Source organism: Atheta coriaria, unplaced genomic scaffold (genome assembly GCF_025399875.1).
Source record: "Atheta coriaria isolate IRGN ID8LTWV9N9 unplaced genomic scaffold, Caltech_Dcor_3.1 hic_scaffold_3_pilon, whole genome shotgun sequence".
NCBI classification, from domain to species: domain Eukaryota; kingdom Metazoa; phylum Arthropoda; class Insecta; order Coleoptera; family Staphylinidae; genus Dalotia; species Dalotia coriaria.
Window position 1 is genome coordinate 6564607 of NW_027045445.1, and position 18110 is coordinate 6582716.

Genomic DNA, 18110 nt, shown 5'->3' on the forward strand with positions numbered 1-18110 from the left:
TTAAAAAGGGAAATGTAAGAGACAAAATTTTAAGTCTTAGAAAAAAAGAATTTCCAAGGGGAGTTAGCGATACTTTTTTTCGACGATTTTTGATGAGTAATATCTCTTAAACTAAGCAGAGATATTAACAACCACAATTTATTTGATTATGAAAAGATTGGAAAATTCTCTATCAGATAAAAATATAAAACAATTATATTTCCACTACAGTAAAGGTCGAAAAAACGCGACTAAAGTGCTAAAAAGTGACATTTTGCAATTTTTGCCCATTTTATTCAATCGCGAATATCTCGTAAACTAAAAGAGATAAATAAGATCTGATCGCAGCGCGTCTTAATCTACGGACCATTTCTATCAGATAGGATGAGTTAAAGAAATATAGTAAAATTTTTAAGTCTGAAAAAAAAATTGCCAGGGGGTGCTTGATACTTTTTGACGTTTTCAAATTCATATCCCTTAAACTAAAGATAGCCTTAACGAATTGTTGATTATGAAAGATTGGAAGATTCTATCAGATAAAAATATAAAATAATTATATATTTCCCTTACCAGTAAAAGGTCAAGCGCGACAAAAGGGTGCTAAAAGTGACATTTTGCAATTTTGCCCATTTCATTCAATCGCCAATATCTCGTAAACTAAAAGAGATAATTAAGATTTGATCGCAGCACGTGTAATCACACGGACCAATCTCTATCAGATAGGATAGTCAAAACCGAAATCTGAGAGATGAAATTTTAAGTCTTATGAAAAAATTGCCAATTTTACTTACCAGTATATCGAATACCGCCAATGAGCCAACGAGTTGTGCAGTAGTCAAAAATGGTTGGCACAAGTCCAAAATATTATATATAATCACACACAAAGCCGGCGTCCGACGGCATTCGATCAGAAATTAACGCGAAAATGTAATAAACACACAAAATATTGAATTCCGAAGATTACATACGCGATAAATATTTACCGAATGACGAAACACGGCAATTAACATTAAATTTAATGAAATATAACGCGATATACCGAAGTATTACACGAAGAAAGAGCTGTGTGCAGCATCACGGCACATGCACGTCGACTTTCACTCCTTGGGAATGGCTATTGCCAAAACATTCATCGTTGCGCCATCTGAGAATACTTTATTGTACTTCCAGATTATACAAAGCGTTTCAAAAAGTGTGGCGTACATACGAGGCATGAGGCAGTATGAGGCAGTGAGCGATTGCCTATGTATCAGTGAGTGGTCACGCACCTAAGTGGCCGTGTCCGTGTATCACACGTACACGAGAGTACGCATTCCATCATCTATCTAAACAAATAGCAATTTTTACACATAACTCAAAACTTCAAATATAGAAGTCAATAGAATATACTTATTCAAAATAAATGAATCTAATTATAATATTATTATAATTATTATCTCTGAATGATACAAGTAGGAATCTCGGCATCTGGATTATTAAATTAAATGAAAGATTTGCGATTTTTAGATTACTAAATTTCAATACATACACTTTTCGGGGTTTACTCATTTAGAATCGAGCATGGAGCATAAGCAGGGGTATGAAAATTGCAAAAATTATCATAGATGACAATAATTTAAATTTTGACATGAATTATAATTTGAACAATAGTTATGTTGTTGCCGCCAACCAAAAGTTGATTTTAATTTGTGTGTTATTCGATACGAATACGAATATCTGCGCTTTCTATTTAGATCATCGTCGCCTGGGCACGTACGCCAACACTTTTATCATTGTATTCTTTCTTCTGATTTTTTCCTGCACGTACAATAAAAGTATTACACACATCGTACACTTGTAACTCGTTCGGCGGGCCAGGTGAGGTGTTTGCAGCATAAAGTACCGTAAAATTGATTCGGGTTCTTTAACGCACACGAAACCTGTTGTACCTACTGTGTATTCAATCCAAAGATTCTCCTTCGGCATTTTGAACTTATTTAATTAGATATATCATTATATACCGTTTTATCCAACGCAATCAAATTTAGTTCTCTCTGCAACGTGCAAAGCTCTGAAAGTAAATGTGTTAAAATGTCGCAAAACGGTGCCAAAACAATTGTTTTCTTCATTATCTTAATATGTGCTTTTATTCATTGTGAGTGCTTCATTTGGAATATTGGTGACTGTGCGGTGTATTATGATGAACCATGTAAGAAAACTGTAGTGGATTTTCGTCTTTATACGCATGAAAATGGACGTACTTCAGTTGTCACCCTCAATCCGTTTAAACCAACAATGCCGCGATCGTTAAAAACAAATCGCGGTTTAAAAATTTTAATCCATGGATATGGGGGTTTAGGAATTGACTACGCTATTAAAAATGTCACCGCTGCGTACAAACTTTCAAAGGTTCCAGTAATTATAGGTATAATTGTTGTAAAACTAAGCTACCATCATTCTAAATAAATATTGTAGTTGATTGGAGCATGATATCTTCAATACCCTGCTATCCAACCGCGTTTTTCAATACTTGGCATGTTGGACAATGCACGGCCATTTTAACAGTCAGCTTGGCGAAGGCAGGCATCCCACCGAACAAAATTCACGTTATTGGATTCAGCTTGGGTGCCCACATTGCAAGTTTTGCTAGTAATCAACTGCAAAAAACGTTGGGAGTGCCTTATCATCGGATAACAGGTGATATTTAAAAACCTTTTCGGCGAAATTGTTTAAAAGATGCCTCCTGTGAGGTTTGAACTCACGACCCCTGGTTTACGAGACCAGTGCTCTACCACTGAGCTAAAGAGGCTCACAACATTGAAAATTAAAAAATTAAAAGTGTTTAAAAGGTTTGGATCCAGCCTTACCATTTTTTGCAACATTGGTGAACGAATGGAAGCTAGACCCCAGCGATGCGCCCTTTGTGGATGTGATTCACACCAGTGCAGGGTCCTTCGGTAAACTGGAAGCCATTGGTCATGTGGATTTCTATATCAATGGAGGTGCTATGCAGCCAAATTGCATCAACGCCAATTGTAATCAACTTGTACAAAAATACAAAACAATCGATTAATATAATTCTTATTTTCCTTAAGATCCTCAACTCTGCAGTCACGTAATGGCGGGTACGTATTACGCCAGCACAATACGCAACAAGAAGTTCTTCGGCTACGCATGTCCGAGTATTTTACACTATACGCTCGGTTTCTGTTCGTTTGAGAATGCAACCGGCGTTTTGATGGGCGAACACGTCGACCGCAAGTAAATTTTATGTCGGGTAAAAATCTTATGTTCGTACTTTTAATGAAATCATTTATATTCCAGAGCACGAGGCATTTATTTTGTGGAAACGACTAATCCATTACGATTTCGTGCTTTAGAAACAAAAACCTAGCGAATTGAATAATTACAGATGTTCCGCAAGAAATCCATTAAAATTATTGATAAATAACAAATAGGTGCAAAGATTCAAGTACGTCCAGTCATCGGCTACAAGGCCGCCATATTACTTACGGAGCAATTAATGTAAATAATGTAAACTGTGAGCAATTATGCGACACTGAACCACGATCAAGCAATCACAATTAATCACACCGTAATAGAAATTCAACACGGTTCAACTAACTGTGCGACGCACGCACATGGTGATTCCGTTATTATGCAACCAAAATGGACGTCCAGCATGAATCGTGGCGTGAATTTTAATTATATTTGTGACAAATTCTTGAAATCAAGTTTTCTTACACTCACAACTTACTTCTTGACAAGCGTTGTCTTTTTTTTGTTATTGAGAAATCGTGTGTAATAATAATTGATGTTGATAAATAAAGATATAAGTACCAGTTCAAAAGTGCGATTCTCCCCTCTAGATGTGTGTGGTTCCCCTCTCGATCAGCGATTTCAGTTGTTGACTTTTTCAAAGTGGAAAATGACTATTTTCTGATCGTGCAGCATTGCGTAACAATGGCAACCACAGCGTGGTGGTACAGTTTTAAAGTTTGGTTTATTCTCTGCGCACATTTTGGTAAGTAAATTACATTACTTTCCAGTGCAGGTGTCAATTTAAGTTTTTTAGAACTTTATCACTTTTCGGGAATATTAGAAGAAAATTTTATCCAATTGGCGCCTCCACCACCGCCATTACCACCATTTGCACCTATTGAAGACGAAACCGGAAATGATCATATACTAGGTCCACCATTTCGACAAGAACGACAAGATTCACTTGGATTTGGATCATGTATTGTGGTTTTATCAAGGTTTTAATAAAAGGTGCCTTTTACTCACGGAAAAATTTAACTTGACACCATTTTCAGGGAATGTCCACATAAAGATGTTTCTTACCACCTGTACACTCGTTCCCACCCGGATCATCCGGAAACTATTCGAATTGGAGCTAATTCCGGTGAATCCAACATCACCAGCAGTATGTTCAATGCAAGCCACCCTACGAAGGTCATAATCCATGGATATAATTCAGACATGTATATTAGTGCACTGGTTGAAGTTAAAAATCGTAAGTTATAATTACATAATTTTACCTTAAATTACCTCACAACTTTGTTTTCGTAGAATACCTTGCCCATAATGATTATAACATTTTCGCTATCGACTGGAGTCCACTTGCACAAGGTCCCTGCTATCCTGCAGCCGTGTGGAACGCGAGATTTGCCGGCCGTTGTTCCGCCATATTGATACAACGCCTTCGTGAACTCAACGTCACGGATCTACACGTCATCGGGTTTAGTCTAGGTGCTCATGTGTGTGCATTTATGGCAAACCATTTGAATCCATATAAAGTTCCACGCATCACTGGGTTAGACCCTGCATTACCTGGCTTTGCAACAGTTAGTACTGTAGGGAAACTGGACGCATCTGACGCGGAATTTGTTGATGTGATTCATACCAATGCGTTCGTCCAAGGCAAGGTGGAACAATGTGGACACGTGGACTTTTATTGTAATGGCGGCGTGATACAACCAGGATGTTGGGCTGATAACAGTAGGAGATTTCTTCTAGAATATATAAATAAATAATTACATATGGTCGTTATGTTTATATTTGTAGGATTCTTTGCGTGCAACCACCACCGGGCGCCATTTTACTTTGCGGAATCCATCAACTCACCGTTGGGATTCTACGGCTGGACGTGCCCGAGTTACCTTGCTTATGTTTTTGGAAGGTGCCCACCCCAAGGAGTACAAACCCTTATGGGAGAGTATGTGGATCGTGCTGTACGCGGGATGCAGCTGGTTATTACAGATTCGGTACCGCCATTTGCCGTTGGGCAGTTTACTGGTCCCACAATTGACATTCTCTACAGGCAACACGAACTCAATCGAATCGAAGACTTTGAACGCTACAAGAACGAATTGGAACAGTGTGACGTAAATGACATCAACGAGGCACTAGCAATTGAAAATGCACCTGTGCTGTACGAAGAAGAATTTGAACATATTTTCTACTAGATTCATTTAGTTGTAATGTGGTAAATTATTCATCAAACGTTTTACAAACTAGTTGCTTAATTGCAATTATTTCAAGGACTGCGCGATTAAAAAAAGGGTCAATTGCACGACAAGCGTAAACGTTTAAAATTAAAACTACATTAACGTAAATAATTACCTCTTCTACGACCCCATAAAATGTAATTGAAAACATTTTGATTGCAAGGAATTAAAACCGAACTTTAATTAATAAACTTTGGTGATTCATGATTAGTGTGTGTTTGTTTATTCCAATTAACAGCAATTCCGAGCAATTTTCGTAGCCATATTGGATTTTTATATCCGTGCGGCGATAAGGAAACGGCTACAAAGTTGTGAGAATGTTTAAAATGCACCCGAGACGCAAAAATATAAATACAAACCGGGAATGAAACTGTCCCACGCTCATAAAACGCTGTTTACGATGAGGATGCGAAGGTATTATGTATGTTTTAGGAGGTATCGCCACCATGTTGGATAGTTGCTCGCATGGACGAAGTTGGGTATATTTTGCTGATAGTATTAATCCGAGGGAATTATATCTTGCCGAATTAGAACCGGACGTTGTTAGTAAAATGCCGCATCATTTTTATGTGCATGAAGTGATGGGGGAGTATGTAAATCAAAAAGGCCACGGGGTTTTCTATTTAAGAACAAACAGTCAGCCACCGTATGCCCTGAATTATTCGTAATTTTTACTACACTGAAGTGCAAGACATAGTAAATTATCCCTGAGTGACGACTAATACTTTACCACCTTTTAAATTTATAAATAATTCTTATTATTTTGTCAAAATACAAGTACTATATAATTTTGTTATTATCTTTTTATTTTTATACCAACTGATAAAATTATATTTTAAATGTAACGAATTATTTTTAAGTTGGGTACGCAAAAGTCCCTAGATGGCTGTATCTAGCGCCAAAGCTGTCATTCCATGGTTACAATATTTTGTAAATGGTCGGCCATGTTGTATCGATTTTATATACTAACCAAACGCGTTTCCAACGCGTAGTTATCAGTTTTCGTCGTGAACAAACTTAATAATAAGAAATATAAAACAATAGTTTAATTTGTGCGCTTAAACGGAGTATTCCTTGCACTATGGAGGACATTCCGAGAACTCACGAAGGTATTTATAATTTTATACAATACATTACGTTCAAATTACGCACAGGAAAACTGATAATCAACAACATTTTATTCCAGACATCGAAGCCCAGATTCGAGAAATTCAATCGAAGAAGAAAGAACTACCCGAGGAGCCGGTTGATAAGGGCGTTGGTCTTGGCGAAAGCGGTTATTTTGATAGTGAGATTTATGATGGAGGTGGTGGCAAGAGCAAGTATGAGGGCTATGTCACTTCAATTGCTGCAAATGATGAGGTGGATGATGAAGAAGAAGATGTTGGATTCACCCAAAAACGCACAGGATTGGGAGCGCCGGTTGCGCTACTTAATGATGTTGCACAGGTACTGATTGGGAACGAATTTATTGTAATAAATACTGATTTGTTGCTTCAATTTTGCAGGCGGATAAGGATTATGATCCATTTGCCGATCGTCGCCGGCCAACAATCGCAGATCGCGAAGATGAATACCGGCAGAAGCGGCGCAAGATGATCATCTCGCCCGAACGCATCGATCCTTTTGCAGACGGTAAGTCGGCGCGCGTTTTATTTCCATTAATATAAACTCATAGCTAAGCAAATTGTACTATATGGGGTGTGTGAATGAAATGGTGTGAATGTGACAAATATTAGGTGACCACTTTTTGCAAACATAAGCAAGTAAGTCTTCTTAGCGAACAAGTACACAAAAAACTAATGACTGTTTTGTTCTCATCGGCGATGTCTACTAGGTAAACATCATAGATCTGCACGATAGTGGAGCGCGCGCGCAAAAAAGCATTGGTAACAATCTGAGAGTGGCATTTGATTCGAAACCTAAATGAACACGCGCAGGACCTAGAGAGAGAATGAGTGTGTAAAGAAATGAAACATTATTAATGACCCCCAGCCTATTTCTAGGTTCGCTTTCCTGTTAAATCAAGAATCGGTTCGAGATGCCGGCGTAGATCATGTACGTATAACGATTAGCAATGTTGCGTTCGCTGTTGTGGCTAAACAGCATTTTATCTCTGATCAAAATGCGGGCCAATCTTGCTAAGTCGTTTTAACAATAATCTTCACTGCAAGAGTCTCTTTAATCGCGCTGCAGGACGGGCATTTTAATGCATTGCAATTAAAGGGACACCAATCATTTCGAGTGTGACTAATGCGGCGCCGCTTGACGCTCGTTCTGTTTGCAGGTGGCAAGACGCCCGATTTTAATGCCAGGGGTTATACGCAGATTATGAAAGAGCACCTCTTGAAGGGCGAAGAAAATGAAGTAAGTGAACAATAAATATTGGAATTTTTCTTATTCTAATGGTATTTTTTCTATAGGTACGTCGAAAATTGGCAGAAAAAGCAAAGGAGGGCACGCTCAAAGCTACAAACGGCGATTCCAAGGCGGCGAAGAAGCGCGGACGTTGGGATCAAACAGTTGAGGACAGTTTTGTACCGGCGAAGAAGAAAACACTCGCAATCAGCACTGCAGATGCCACACCAAAATGGGGAGATGCCGGCGATGTATGAGAATGTCCTATGTAAATCAAACTTGTACTAATATTGTTTTGTTTGTAGAAAACGCCAGCTGATCATCGTTGGGATGAAACTCCGGGTCACAAAGGAAGCGAAACACCAGGCGCAACTCCTGGCCAATCTACGCGTATATGGGACGCTACCCCAGGCGCCGCCACACCAGGAAGAGAAACTCCAGGTCATGATAAAGCAGCATCACGTAGAAATCGCTGGGATGAAACGCCCAAAACTGAACGTGAAACACCGGGACATTCGAGTGGGTGGGCTGAAACCCCGCGTACTGACCGAGCTGCGGCTGATCTTATTCAGGAGACACCGACACCAGGCGCGTCAAAACGACGGTGAGTTAGTTTACAAGTAATTGCAATTGGCTTTTTATCTTTATTGTTATGGTCGTGATGTTGACGACTCGGTCTCCGCACTTTGCTCTCCCCGCTGTTTTTTCTTCAGCTCTTCTTGCACAGCAGCCGATTCTTTGATTATATCTTTGTGTTGCGCCTGTGGAATATTTTGATGCCATCTTCTGTCCTCATCGCGTGGTTGCAAACATAGTTTGGTTGCTGTGAACATACAATCAAGGATCCATACTAGTACTTCCACTGCAAGCAGTATGTACGAGACATGTGTCCACTCGGTGCTTGACCTGTTTTTTGCGATTAGTGCAATCACAGTAATCGCAGCAACTCCCGACGTTGTTGCCAGACCGTTAACCAAAGACATTGCATTGATGTTCCGGATGCTCATGTCTAACATGTTCAGTCCACCATAGAAAAATCCTGCAAGAAGTGCCGCAATATGAATCAACACTAATGTTGTTACTTGTTGTTGGCTTGCAATATAAAATGCTGATACTAGAGTTACTCCGCTGAGAACATTACCAAAAGAGCAGTAAATAACTCGTAGAAAATCGACGTTTATGTTCTTCTTATTTACCATCCATGAAAAACCCAAGCGGGAGATAATCCCACACATGTACATTAACGCGAAAGGTGTTCCAGCGTATATGGAATAATCTTCTACTTCATATTTTAACACCTCATGCAGATACTTGGGCAAGTAAGTGTCTAGTGTGAACAGGATGTATGTGTGCCCGAAGGTTGCAACGATCTGGCAGCCGTAGGAAAGTTTCTGGACTTTCTCGGCTACTAATTCGTTTTGAATGAAGTCGGCGCGTTGGTAGGAACTGCCTTGGGCTGAAATACGTGGATGTGTTTTCGGATATGAGTAAATGTACACCATGAATAGAACCAGCCATGTGGCAGTGAAGCCACTCCACATGTAATAAGCATACTGCCAGTTTTTCCAGTATGATGACACGATTGCAGAGAGGTAGATTCCTAAGAATGTACCCATTGGTGCACCGGCGTAGATTATCGCTGCTATTGTTGATCGGTTTTCTAGGGGTACCCAGTATGTTAACAGGGAAGATATTCCCGGCATTAGGACAGATTGGCCAGCGCCGGTTATTATTCTAATGACAACCAACGCAGACCAGTGGAAACTTGATACAAACGGGATTAATCCAGTCATCACGCTTGAGATTATCATTCCGATGATTATGGGAATCCGTGCACCCATTTTTTGTATTATTAGTCCGGCACCAATGTGACTTATAGAGTATCCTATGTAAAATCCCATCAAAATTAGGGCTTGTTGTAACTCTGTCCATTTGTGAGGTTCTTCAGAGTTGATTGTTATTTCTGATATCGATATGGGTAGAACCTGTCGCATGCAGAAGGCTAGTGTTAGTCCAATGAATGCTAGGATTGTGAGTAGTTGTCGCGGGGGTGCTGTATAACAGATTCCGCAACACACCATGTTGACTTTGACTCTGACGTGAATTTGAAGTTATTCATTTGTTTGTTTTGGTTTTATTTCAGATCGAGATGGGACGAAACGCCATCGGCTACGCCCTCGGTGAGCATGACACCAGGAGCCATGACCCCGCAAACTCCGCATGGTACACCCAGTCATTCTACGCCTATGTTGACCCCAGGTGGATCTACACCCGTAGGGATGAAGGCGATGAACATGGCTACGCCTACTCCAGGCCATCTTGCTTCAATGACCCCGGAACAGCTTCAGGCTTTCCGTTGGGAGCGCGAAATCGACGAACGTAATCGTCCGTATACTGATGAAGAGTTAGATTCTATGTTTCCTCCTGGCTATAAAATACTACAACCTCCGGCTGGATATATTCCTATTCGTACTCCTGCGCGTAAACTTACTGCTACACCAACACCAATGATGGGCAATACACCACAAGGTTTCTTCATGCAAACCGAAGACAAATCTGCAAAGTTTGTCGACAATCAACCCAAAGGACAAAACCTTCCGTTTATGAAACCTGAGGACGCGCAATATTTCGATAAGTTATTAGTCGACGTCGATGAAGAATCGCTTGCCCCCGAAGAACAAAAAGAACGCAAGATTATGAAGCTGCTGTTGAAGATTAAGAACGGCACTCCGCCAATGCGTAAAGCCGCGTTGAGGCAGATCACTGACAAGGCGCGCGAGTTTGGCGCTGGGCCTCTTTTCAATCAAATTCTTCCGCTTCTTATGAGTCCCACTCTCGAAGATCAGGAACGGCATCTTTTGGTGAAAGTCATTGATCGTATTCTCTACAAACTTGACGATCTGGTACGTCCATACGTGCATAAGATCCTCGTTGTCATAGAGCCACTGCTTATTGATGAAGATTATTACGCGCGTGTTGAAGGTAGAGAGATTATTTCGAATTTGGCCAAAGCTGCTGGTTTAGCCACGATGATCTCCACAATGCGACCGGATATTGACAATATCGATGAATATGTGAGGAATACAACTGCCAGGGCTTTTGCGGTTGTTGCATCTGCACTTGGTATTCCATCTCTGCTACCGTTTTTGAAAGCGGTTTGTCGATCAAAGAAATCCTGGCAGGCGCGTCACACTGGAATAAAAATTGTTCAACAGATTGCTATTCTCATGGGATGCGCAATTTTACCCCATCTGAAATCTTTGGTTGAGATTATCGAACATGGTTTGGTTGATGAACAACAGAAAGTGCGAACAATTACTGCTTTGGGTATTGCAGCTCTTGCGGAGGCAGCCACACCGTATGGTATTGAAAGTTTTGATTCGGTTCTTAAACCATTGTGGAAAGGTATACGCACACATCGCGGCAAAGGTTTGGCGGCTTTCTTAAAAGCTATTGGTTATCTTATTCCGCTCATGGATGCTGAATACGCTAATTATTACACTCGTGAAGTGATGCTCATTTTGATCCGGGAGTTTCAGTCGCCCGACGAAGAGATGAAGAAGATTGTCCTTAAAGTCGTGAAGCAATGCTGTGGTACTGATGGTGTGGAACCTCAATACATCAAGGAGGAAATTCTTCCACAGTTCTTCAAACATTTCTGGAATCATCGCATGGCGTTAGATCGAAGAAACTATCGTCAATTGGTTGATACCACCGTGGAGATTGCGAATAAAGTCGGTGCTTCGGAGATTATCAATCGTATCGTTGACGATCTCAAGGATGAAAATGAACAGTACCGTAAAATGGTTATGGAATCAATCGAGAAGATCATGGGTAATCTAGGAGCGGCGGATATCGACTCCCGACTCGAGGAGCAACTCATCGACGGCATTCTCTATGCCTTCCAGGAACAGACCACTGAAGATGTGGTCATGCTCAATGGATTCGGAACGATTGTGAATCAACTTGGAAAGCGAGTGAAGCCCTATTTACCTCAGATTTGCGGCACGATTCTGTGGCGTTTGAATAATAAGAGCGCCAAGGTCCGACAACAAGCTGCGGATTTGATATCGCGTATTGCTGTTGTTATGAAGACCTGCCAAGAGGAGAAACTCATGGGTCATCTCGGTGTAGTCCTGTATGAGTATCTCGGAGAAGAGTATCCGGAAGTATTGGGATCTATTCTCGGAGCATTGAAAGCAATCGTCAATGTTATCGGAATGACCAAGATGACTCCACCTATCAAGGACCTGTTGCCTAGACTAACGCCCATTTTAAAGAACAGACATGAAAAAGTACAGGAGAATTGTATTGATCTGGTTGGCAGGATTGCTGATCGTGGACCTGAATATGTCTCCGCTAGGGAATGGATGCGAATTTGTTTCGAGTTGTTGGAGTTGCTCAAAGCACACAAGAAAGCTATTCGCAGAGCGACTGTTAATACATTTGGTTACATTGCTAAAGCAATTGGACCGCACGATGTGTTAGCTACGTTGTTGAACAACTTAAAAGTGCAGGAACGTCAGAATCGTGTGTGTACCACTGTGGCTATTGCTATTGTGGCGGAAACCTGCTCACCTTTCACGGTTTTACCAGCGTTGATGAATGAGTACCGCGTTCCCGAGTTAAATGTCCAAAACGGCGTTCTTAAATCTTTATCCTTCCTCTTTGAATACATCGGTGAGATGGGAAAGGATTACATCTACGCTGTTGCACCTCTGCTAGAAGATGCGCTCATGGATCGAGATCTTGTTCATAGACAAACTGCTTGTGCAGCTATTAAACACATGGCGTTGGGGGTGTATGGTTTTGGTTGTGAGGATGCCCTCATTCATCTGCTGAACTATGTCTGGCCGAATATCTTCGAGACATCGCCTCATTTAGTGCAGGCGTTTATGGACGCCATTGAGGGCATGCGCGTGGCGTTGGGTCCTATTAAGATTCTGCAATACACTCTTCAGGGACTGTTCCATCCGGCAAGGAAAGTGCGTGATGTCTATTGGAAGATTTACAACTCCTTGTATATTGGCGGGCAGGATGCCCTCGTCGGTGGATATCCGCGAATCATGAACGATCCGAAGAATCAGTACCTGCGCTACGAGTTGGATTATGTGTTGTAGTACGTTTAATATTCAGCGCCTGGGGGTTTTAATTTTATTATATTAAAAAAATTATCTCTATGCATTCAACCAACATAATTATTATTAATACTGTTCGCTTGGCATTCAGGTCAAGGACTAGTTTTTGATTTGTACTTCCTGGTTACTGAGGTATGCGATCGCGCAGATACGCCATGACTGAGTCCGTGCCCTGCTCTAAAATAGCATAACGCGGCTGCCGGAAGCTGTTGCCTTTCAGCTCAACGCATCTGCAATTAACAACATGACAGAATTATTTATTTATTTGCGGATCAGTACAAACCTAATTTGTTTGAGTAGACCTAATTCAAATGGTACGTGATCTATGCTATTATTGGTAAAGTCTAGCGTAGCCAGTCGCTGCAATCGTTTTAAACCGTCAACATCAATCTTTCGTACTTGATTATCAGAAATTAACAATATTTCCAACTTTTCTAGAGAATATACACATTCGGGCACACTGGTAAATCTGAAATGTAAATTGTCTATCTTTACAACTGCTAAAATTTTATAATGCTGTTTTGCCTCACGCATTAAAACTCAATATCAATTCGCGCATATTGGGTAATCCTTTCAAGTCAGGCAAATCCGAGAGCTGATTCCTGCCAACATCCAAATATTGCAGGCGGGTGAAATCCGCGATGAAACTCGGCAGAGTTTTGAGTTTGTTGGTGTTTAAATTTAATTCGCTTACATTTTCGGCGACAATTTGCAAGCTACAATATTAGAAACTTGTTTTGCGATTGCTTCATTATATAATATTTTTTGTTATATGCGTACCCTGAAGGCACTTCGAGAAGTTTATTCTTGCTGATGTCTACAATGTGCACGTCAGCACTCAAAGCATCTTTGAATACTTCGTCCGGCACGAAGGAGATTTCTTTCATCGCGAGATTAACAGCACGCGAATTCCTCATCATGTATCTACATACAGTCAAAAAAGTTAATTATTAGTGTAAAAAAATTATAGAAAGTTAAATTGTACATACTTGTCCGGGAATATTCGTGGTTCTGGTGATAAACTTGTATGCGTTTGCGATGGACTCAATCGAATGCTTTCATCGGCATCCATTTTATCTCTTAAATGCTTCAAAAGTCGACAAGTTCCTGCCTTCAGCAGGTCTTGTCTTATGTGTCGGAATTTGTTTCCTTCAATCTGTAAATTTTGAAGGTGCGACAATAAACCCAATGAATTCGGTAACGCAGTTAATTCATTGTTGGTCAAGTCCAACCGAATTAAATGTTGTAACATTGCAATCTTATCGGGTAATTCTTCGATTTTGTTGTCTCTAAGGTCGAGGATTTTCAGCAGTGGTAAATTCTCGCAGAACTCTTCGGTTACAGCTTTAATGAAATTATTTCCAAAATGCAGTTCTTGCAATGCATCGCAACCTTCAAACATGGGTAGATCTTCTATATCATTGTGTTGCGCATGTATCACATGCAATTTACGCATGTCGCTCATATTGGGTAGCGATTTTAAGTTGTTATGTGTGACGTCCAATTTAGTCATTGCTGAAAAGTTTATTATTAATCTCGTTGATTTTAAATTAATTGCGGGTACCTCGCATGCAGCTAATGTCCAAAGGCAGTTCGGTGAGTTGGTTGTGGGAAACGTTAAACTCAGTCACTCGCACCAGATACCCAATACCCGTAGGCAAACTTGTTAATAAGTTATTTGATAGATCCTGCGAAATTTAAAGTGGTAGGATAAGCCGGAACTTAATTTAATATTATAAATTTAATTACCAGCGTTTGAAGCATCACCATATCAACAAACTCATCGCCGAGTTTCTCCAAACAATTGTGTGCGATATTAAGATGTTGTAATTCTCCAAGGGAGTAAAACTCGCGAGGCAGGGATGCGATTTTGTTGCGTGATAGATTCATTTTGGTCAGTTTCTTCAACGCGCCGATCGATTCCGGCAACGTCGATAAATTGTTATCTTGAAGCTACAATTATAGTTGATTCTCAGCGTTAATAATTAAGCGACCAGAATATAGCATGCGCAATTTGAGTTTGAGAGATGTGAGCGAACACAATTGAAAACTTTCACCAATTAAACAGCAACACTAACGAGTAAACAGAGAAATTGCGTTATTTACAAACAAAGAATATTCTTACGTTTAGGACGGTAAGATCTTCGAAGAGTTTAATGTCAGTGGGAATGTCGGTAAGCACATTGGAACTACAGTCCAGATAGGTGAGTGGTTTGAATGACCACCAATTTTCTTCTGTGTCCTTGGACATGTCGAAATTTGCGACTGCATCTTTTCCGATATCGTACATCGAGAATACACCTTTTGGGACTTGAAATAAATCATATTAACAATTCATATCTGACCTAAATAGCATCGAATTAATAATGATTGATTATTTTCGGAAAATGTTATCTAATCGTGATTTTTTGCTGTATAATTGTTTGTTTAAACAAGTTGGCATAGCGTGTTTGTAGACACTCAAATAATTCCCTACGAAGGTCACATATTTTAAGATGATCTCGCAACTTGTAAATAAAAATAAACGCCGTATCTCGCAACTATGATCTCATGCACGAATATTGCGATAGTCGTCCTGACAACAACTTGTGTGTTGTGTTGACGCTAAACAATGCGTCTATTTTTAAATGCTGCGCTCCACCAGAGCGCCGCACAACTGTTTGTTTTAGTTTCGTGCACCAACCTGTGGCAAGCGCGCGTCCCGATAAATTAAGCTGGCCAGTCTTTCGAACGACGTTGATCATCCCCTTGGTGAGTTGTTCGTCGTCCTCGCGTTCCGACTGCAAGTGGAAAATCGGGTGGATCATTTTGCGCCGCATACGCACTTCCGTCGGTTTCGCCATCCCGAGCGCGTGCCAGATACGAACTGACTGACGCGCTCTTTGCGCGCTCGCGGATCGATATGATATAACGAAACCGCGCGGCCGCAACCTTGGGGAGCCCCGGGGCCCTGGACTTGTGGGGGGATCGTAGAGAGCGCAAGCGCACATCGAGCACGCCGTAATATCGCGATTACGAAAACAAACAGGCGCGACCGCGGCAACTGGTTATCGCGGAAAATGTGTTGTGATTCGCATTGAGTAAATGTCGTCGCCCGCGGACGTTGAAGTGCAGCTGACGACCGCCGCTTCTGTCGCCGCCGTAGAACCAGAGGATGACAAATGCTCGATCGTGTCGATTGTGTGTCGCATTTGCTTCGATGACAACAAAGATGAATCCATCATCACTCCGTGCAAGTGCAAAGTAAGCATCTATCAATTTTAAACTAGACCTTTACCTCGAACGTTCGAACGTTGAAACCATTCAATCATGTTCTTGATTGGCTAGACAGGTTATGATGACAGTTGCTACTTGACAAAGTAATGTATGCAACCCGCTTTTCAGGGCACCGTAGCGTTTGTCCACCGCAGCTGTCTGGAGAAATGGCTCTCAGAGTCGAACACCACCTCGTGCGAGCTGTGCCAGCATGTGTACGAAACAGAACGTGTGCCGAAATACACAGCAAAAGAATCCCTCTGGCAATGGGTTCACCATCAGCCGCATCTCGGTATCAGGGTGCGACACATCCGCTGCGACATTGTGGCCTGCTCCATCCTCACCCCGCTCGCCGTTGTTATCACGTACATTTGCCTCTTCTCGGCGGATTACTACAGCCAGCAGCGTTTTGAAAGCATCCCGACAGCGCGCTGGACGTCCATCTCGTTGCTCATCATGATCGCCATCATGCTTTTCGGTTATTACATCTGGGTGTATGTTGTAGTTGGGTACCACGGCCGCATGTGGTATTACTGGTGGCAGCGCGAGTGCATCGTGCGATATATACCACCCCCGCCAAATGCGGAAGACACAGCGGCCGCGGGTCAAAGCACAGAATTACAGACGTCGGCCTCCGACACTCTGCCGGCAGCTAGCTCGACGGACAAAATCGGCAGTGCACACCTTGGCGAAGTATAGCACTCTTCATATTTTATACAAAGATGACTCACAGTATTATGTACTTATATTTTATTAAATTACAACTTAACTTATTGAGCGCGGCGCTTTATCGATACTTTGCCTTTGGCAAGGCTTTGAATCAGGATCTTCTGCTTAGTGTTGTCATTCTTTTTGACATAAATCTGAAAGTTTAAGATTTTTCGCATTAGGCACCCACATTAAATACAAATCCAACTCACTGCTTCATTTGCAATTGCGGAAATCGTCCCTGGAAACTTGGGCATGTCCCTACCCTCGACGTACACGCCCTGTCCGCGGTGGAACCACCTTCTTTCATATAACAACTTGCCATCTTCTACTTTAGTTTCCACTAGAGCAATGTCATTCATAGCTGAAATTCCATGCAAACCGGTGTTGCTACCTTCGGACGTTTTCCTAAACGGCACCGAAATCCTTTTCAAATCATTTTCCACCTCCTTGTCGTCGAGGATGTAACTAATCTGTGATATTGGCGGTTTGCGTCTTTTTTCCGGTACAGGAATCGGGTCATTGGGTCGACGACGTAGTTTCCTTGTAAGCGCTGGCTTCACTTCCATGGAATCTCCGGATAATTCCATTGTGTGTCTTTCTGCTTCAATTGTTTTCTTTTTGTCTTCAAAGTCTGCAATGAGATTCTCCTTGAGCGCCACCTTTTTCTCTTCAAATTCCTTAGCTGCCGCCTTTTTTTCTTTGCAATATTCAGCTTCCACACATTCAATCATGTACTCCTTGTAGATTGCATTCAGACGAATACCCTCATTGTAAATTGCCTCTAATTTTCTTACTTTGCGATTGTAATCATGATGTGTGCCATCTTTCAACTGTTGCAGTTTCTTTTTTAGTGTAGCCAAACTATCCTGGTAGACTTGTTCTTTTATTTCCATGTGTTCCTCTGGTCGGCCTGTATCTGTTTCGGATGCATCCTCCGTATCTGTTTCAGGGGAAATTCAGTTTATTTAGTTGTTTACGCAGAATGTAAACAAGAGGAAAATTAAGGTTACCTTCGTCTGTTTCGTCTGGCTCGTCGTTTTCGTGTTCCTCGTCATCGTAGCGATCTTCGTCAAAGTCGTAATCATCCTGGTTGTACATTCCCGAGCCCGGTGAACCAATATACGACATTATGATTAATAATTCTTGCAATTTTACACTTATTGGTTTACCGTATTGGTGT

General features: G+C 41.3%; 7 protein-coding genes, 1 long non-coding RNA gene and 1 other non-coding gene across 11 annotated transcripts; 4 read left to right on the forward strand and 5 right to left on the reverse strand.

Annotated features, from left to right (window-relative positions):
• Nucleotides 1-2072: 2072 nt before the first annotated feature.
• Nucleotides 2073-3625, forward strand: LOC135803588 (pancreatic triacylglycerol lipase-like). The gene is made up of 5 exons (XM_065317250.1): nt 2073-2383; nt 2434-2655; nt 2808-2993; nt 3054-3219; nt 3283-3625. Exons 1-5 carry the CDS (start codon nt 2254-2256, stop codon nt 3350-3352), a joined length of 774 nt encoding a protein of 257 aa, XP_065173322.1. The 5' UTR covers nt 2073-2253; the 3' UTR covers nt 3353-3625.
• TRNAT-CGU (transfer RNA threonine (anticodon CGU)) lies at nt 2696-2767 on the reverse strand. Its single transcript has one exon. It is a non-coding gene; the product is annotated as a tRNA-Thr (tRNA).
• Nucleotides 3626-3864: 239 nt separating the features above from the next.
• Nucleotides 3865-5675, forward strand: LOC135803573 (pancreatic triacylglycerol lipase-like). The gene is made up of 5 exons (XM_065317230.1): nt 3865-3982; nt 4034-4217; nt 4275-4474; nt 4531-4959; nt 5026-5675. Exons 1-5 carry the CDS (start codon nt 3922-3924, stop codon nt 5424-5426), a joined length of 1275 nt encoding a protein of 424 aa, XP_065173302.1. The 5' UTR covers nt 3865-3921; the 3' UTR covers nt 5427-5675.
• On the reverse strand, nt 4837-5872 carry LOC135803596 (uncharacterized). The gene is made up of 4 exons (XR_010550844.1): nt 5828-5872; nt 5584-5769; nt 5086-5317; nt 4837-4973 (listed from the first exon to the last, which is right to left on the reverse strand). It is a non-coding gene; the product is annotated as an uncharacterized lncRNA (long non-coding RNA).
• A 520-nt stretch (nt 5873-6392) lies between these two features.
• Sf3b1 (splicing factor 3b subunit 1) lies at nt 6393-13010 on the forward strand. 2 transcript variants are annotated; one of them, XM_065317218.1, is made up of 7 exons: nt 6393-6577; nt 6655-6917; nt 6977-7103; nt 7756-7835; nt 7892-8077; nt 8132-8430; nt 9970-13010. In XM_065317218.1, the coding sequence occupies exons 1-7, from the start codon at nt 6550-6552 to the stop codon at nt 12944-12946; spliced, it is 3960 nt and encodes a 1319-aa protein (XP_065173290.1). In that variant the 5' UTR covers nt 6393-6549; the 3' UTR covers nt 12947-13010. The 2 variants fall into 2 exon arrangements, with proteins under 2 accessions (XP_065173290.1, XP_065173292.1); XM_065317220.1 differs by lacking the exons at nt 6393-6577; nt 6655-6917; nt 6977-7103 and adding an exon at nt 7137-7526.
• On the reverse strand, nt 8424-9975 carry LOC135803572 (sialin-like). The gene has a single exon (XM_065317229.1). The coding sequence runs from the start codon at nt 9905-9907 to the stop codon at nt 8477-8479; it is 1431 nt and encodes a 476-aa protein (XP_065173301.1). The 5' UTR covers nt 9908-9975; the 3' UTR covers nt 8424-8476.
• On the reverse strand, nt 12967-16371 carry f-cup (leucine rich repeat containing flyers-cup). Of its 2 annotated transcripts, none has more exons than XM_065317225.1 (9): nt 16242-16371; nt 15090-15274; nt 14714-14917; nt 14529-14652; nt 13954-14479; nt 13745-13888; nt 13495-13680; nt 13248-13433; nt 12967-13194 (listed from the first exon to the last, which is right to left on the reverse strand). In XM_065317225.1, exons 1-9 carry the CDS (start codon nt 16273-16275, stop codon nt 13089-13091), a joined length of 1695 nt encoding a protein of 564 aa, XP_065173297.1. In that variant the 5' UTR covers nt 16276-16371; the 3' UTR covers nt 12967-13088. The 2 variants fall into 2 exon arrangements, with proteins under 2 accessions (XP_065173297.1, XP_065173296.1); XM_065317224.1 differs by lacking the exon at nt 16242-16371 and adding an exon at nt 15648-15954.
• LOC135803589 (E3 ubiquitin-protein ligase MARCHF2-like) lies at nt 16049-16997 on the forward strand. The gene is made up of 2 exons (XM_065317251.1): nt 16049-16207; nt 16349-16997. Exons 1-2 carry the CDS (start codon nt 16049-16051, stop codon nt 16916-16918), a joined length of 729 nt encoding a protein of 242 aa, XP_065173323.1. The 3' UTR covers nt 16919-16997.
• Nucleotides 16955-18077, reverse strand: LOC135803582 (sin3 histone deacetylase corepressor complex component SDS3). Its single transcript, XM_065317243.1, has 3 exons — nt 17941-18077; nt 17140-17870; nt 16955-17082 (listed from the first exon to the last, which is right to left on the reverse strand). The coding sequence occupies exons 1-3, from the start codon at nt 18056-18058 to the stop codon at nt 16990-16992; spliced, it is 942 nt and encodes a 313-aa protein (XP_065173315.1). The 5' UTR covers nt 18059-18077; the 3' UTR covers nt 16955-16989.
• Nucleotides 18078-18110: the final 33 nt, after the last annotated feature.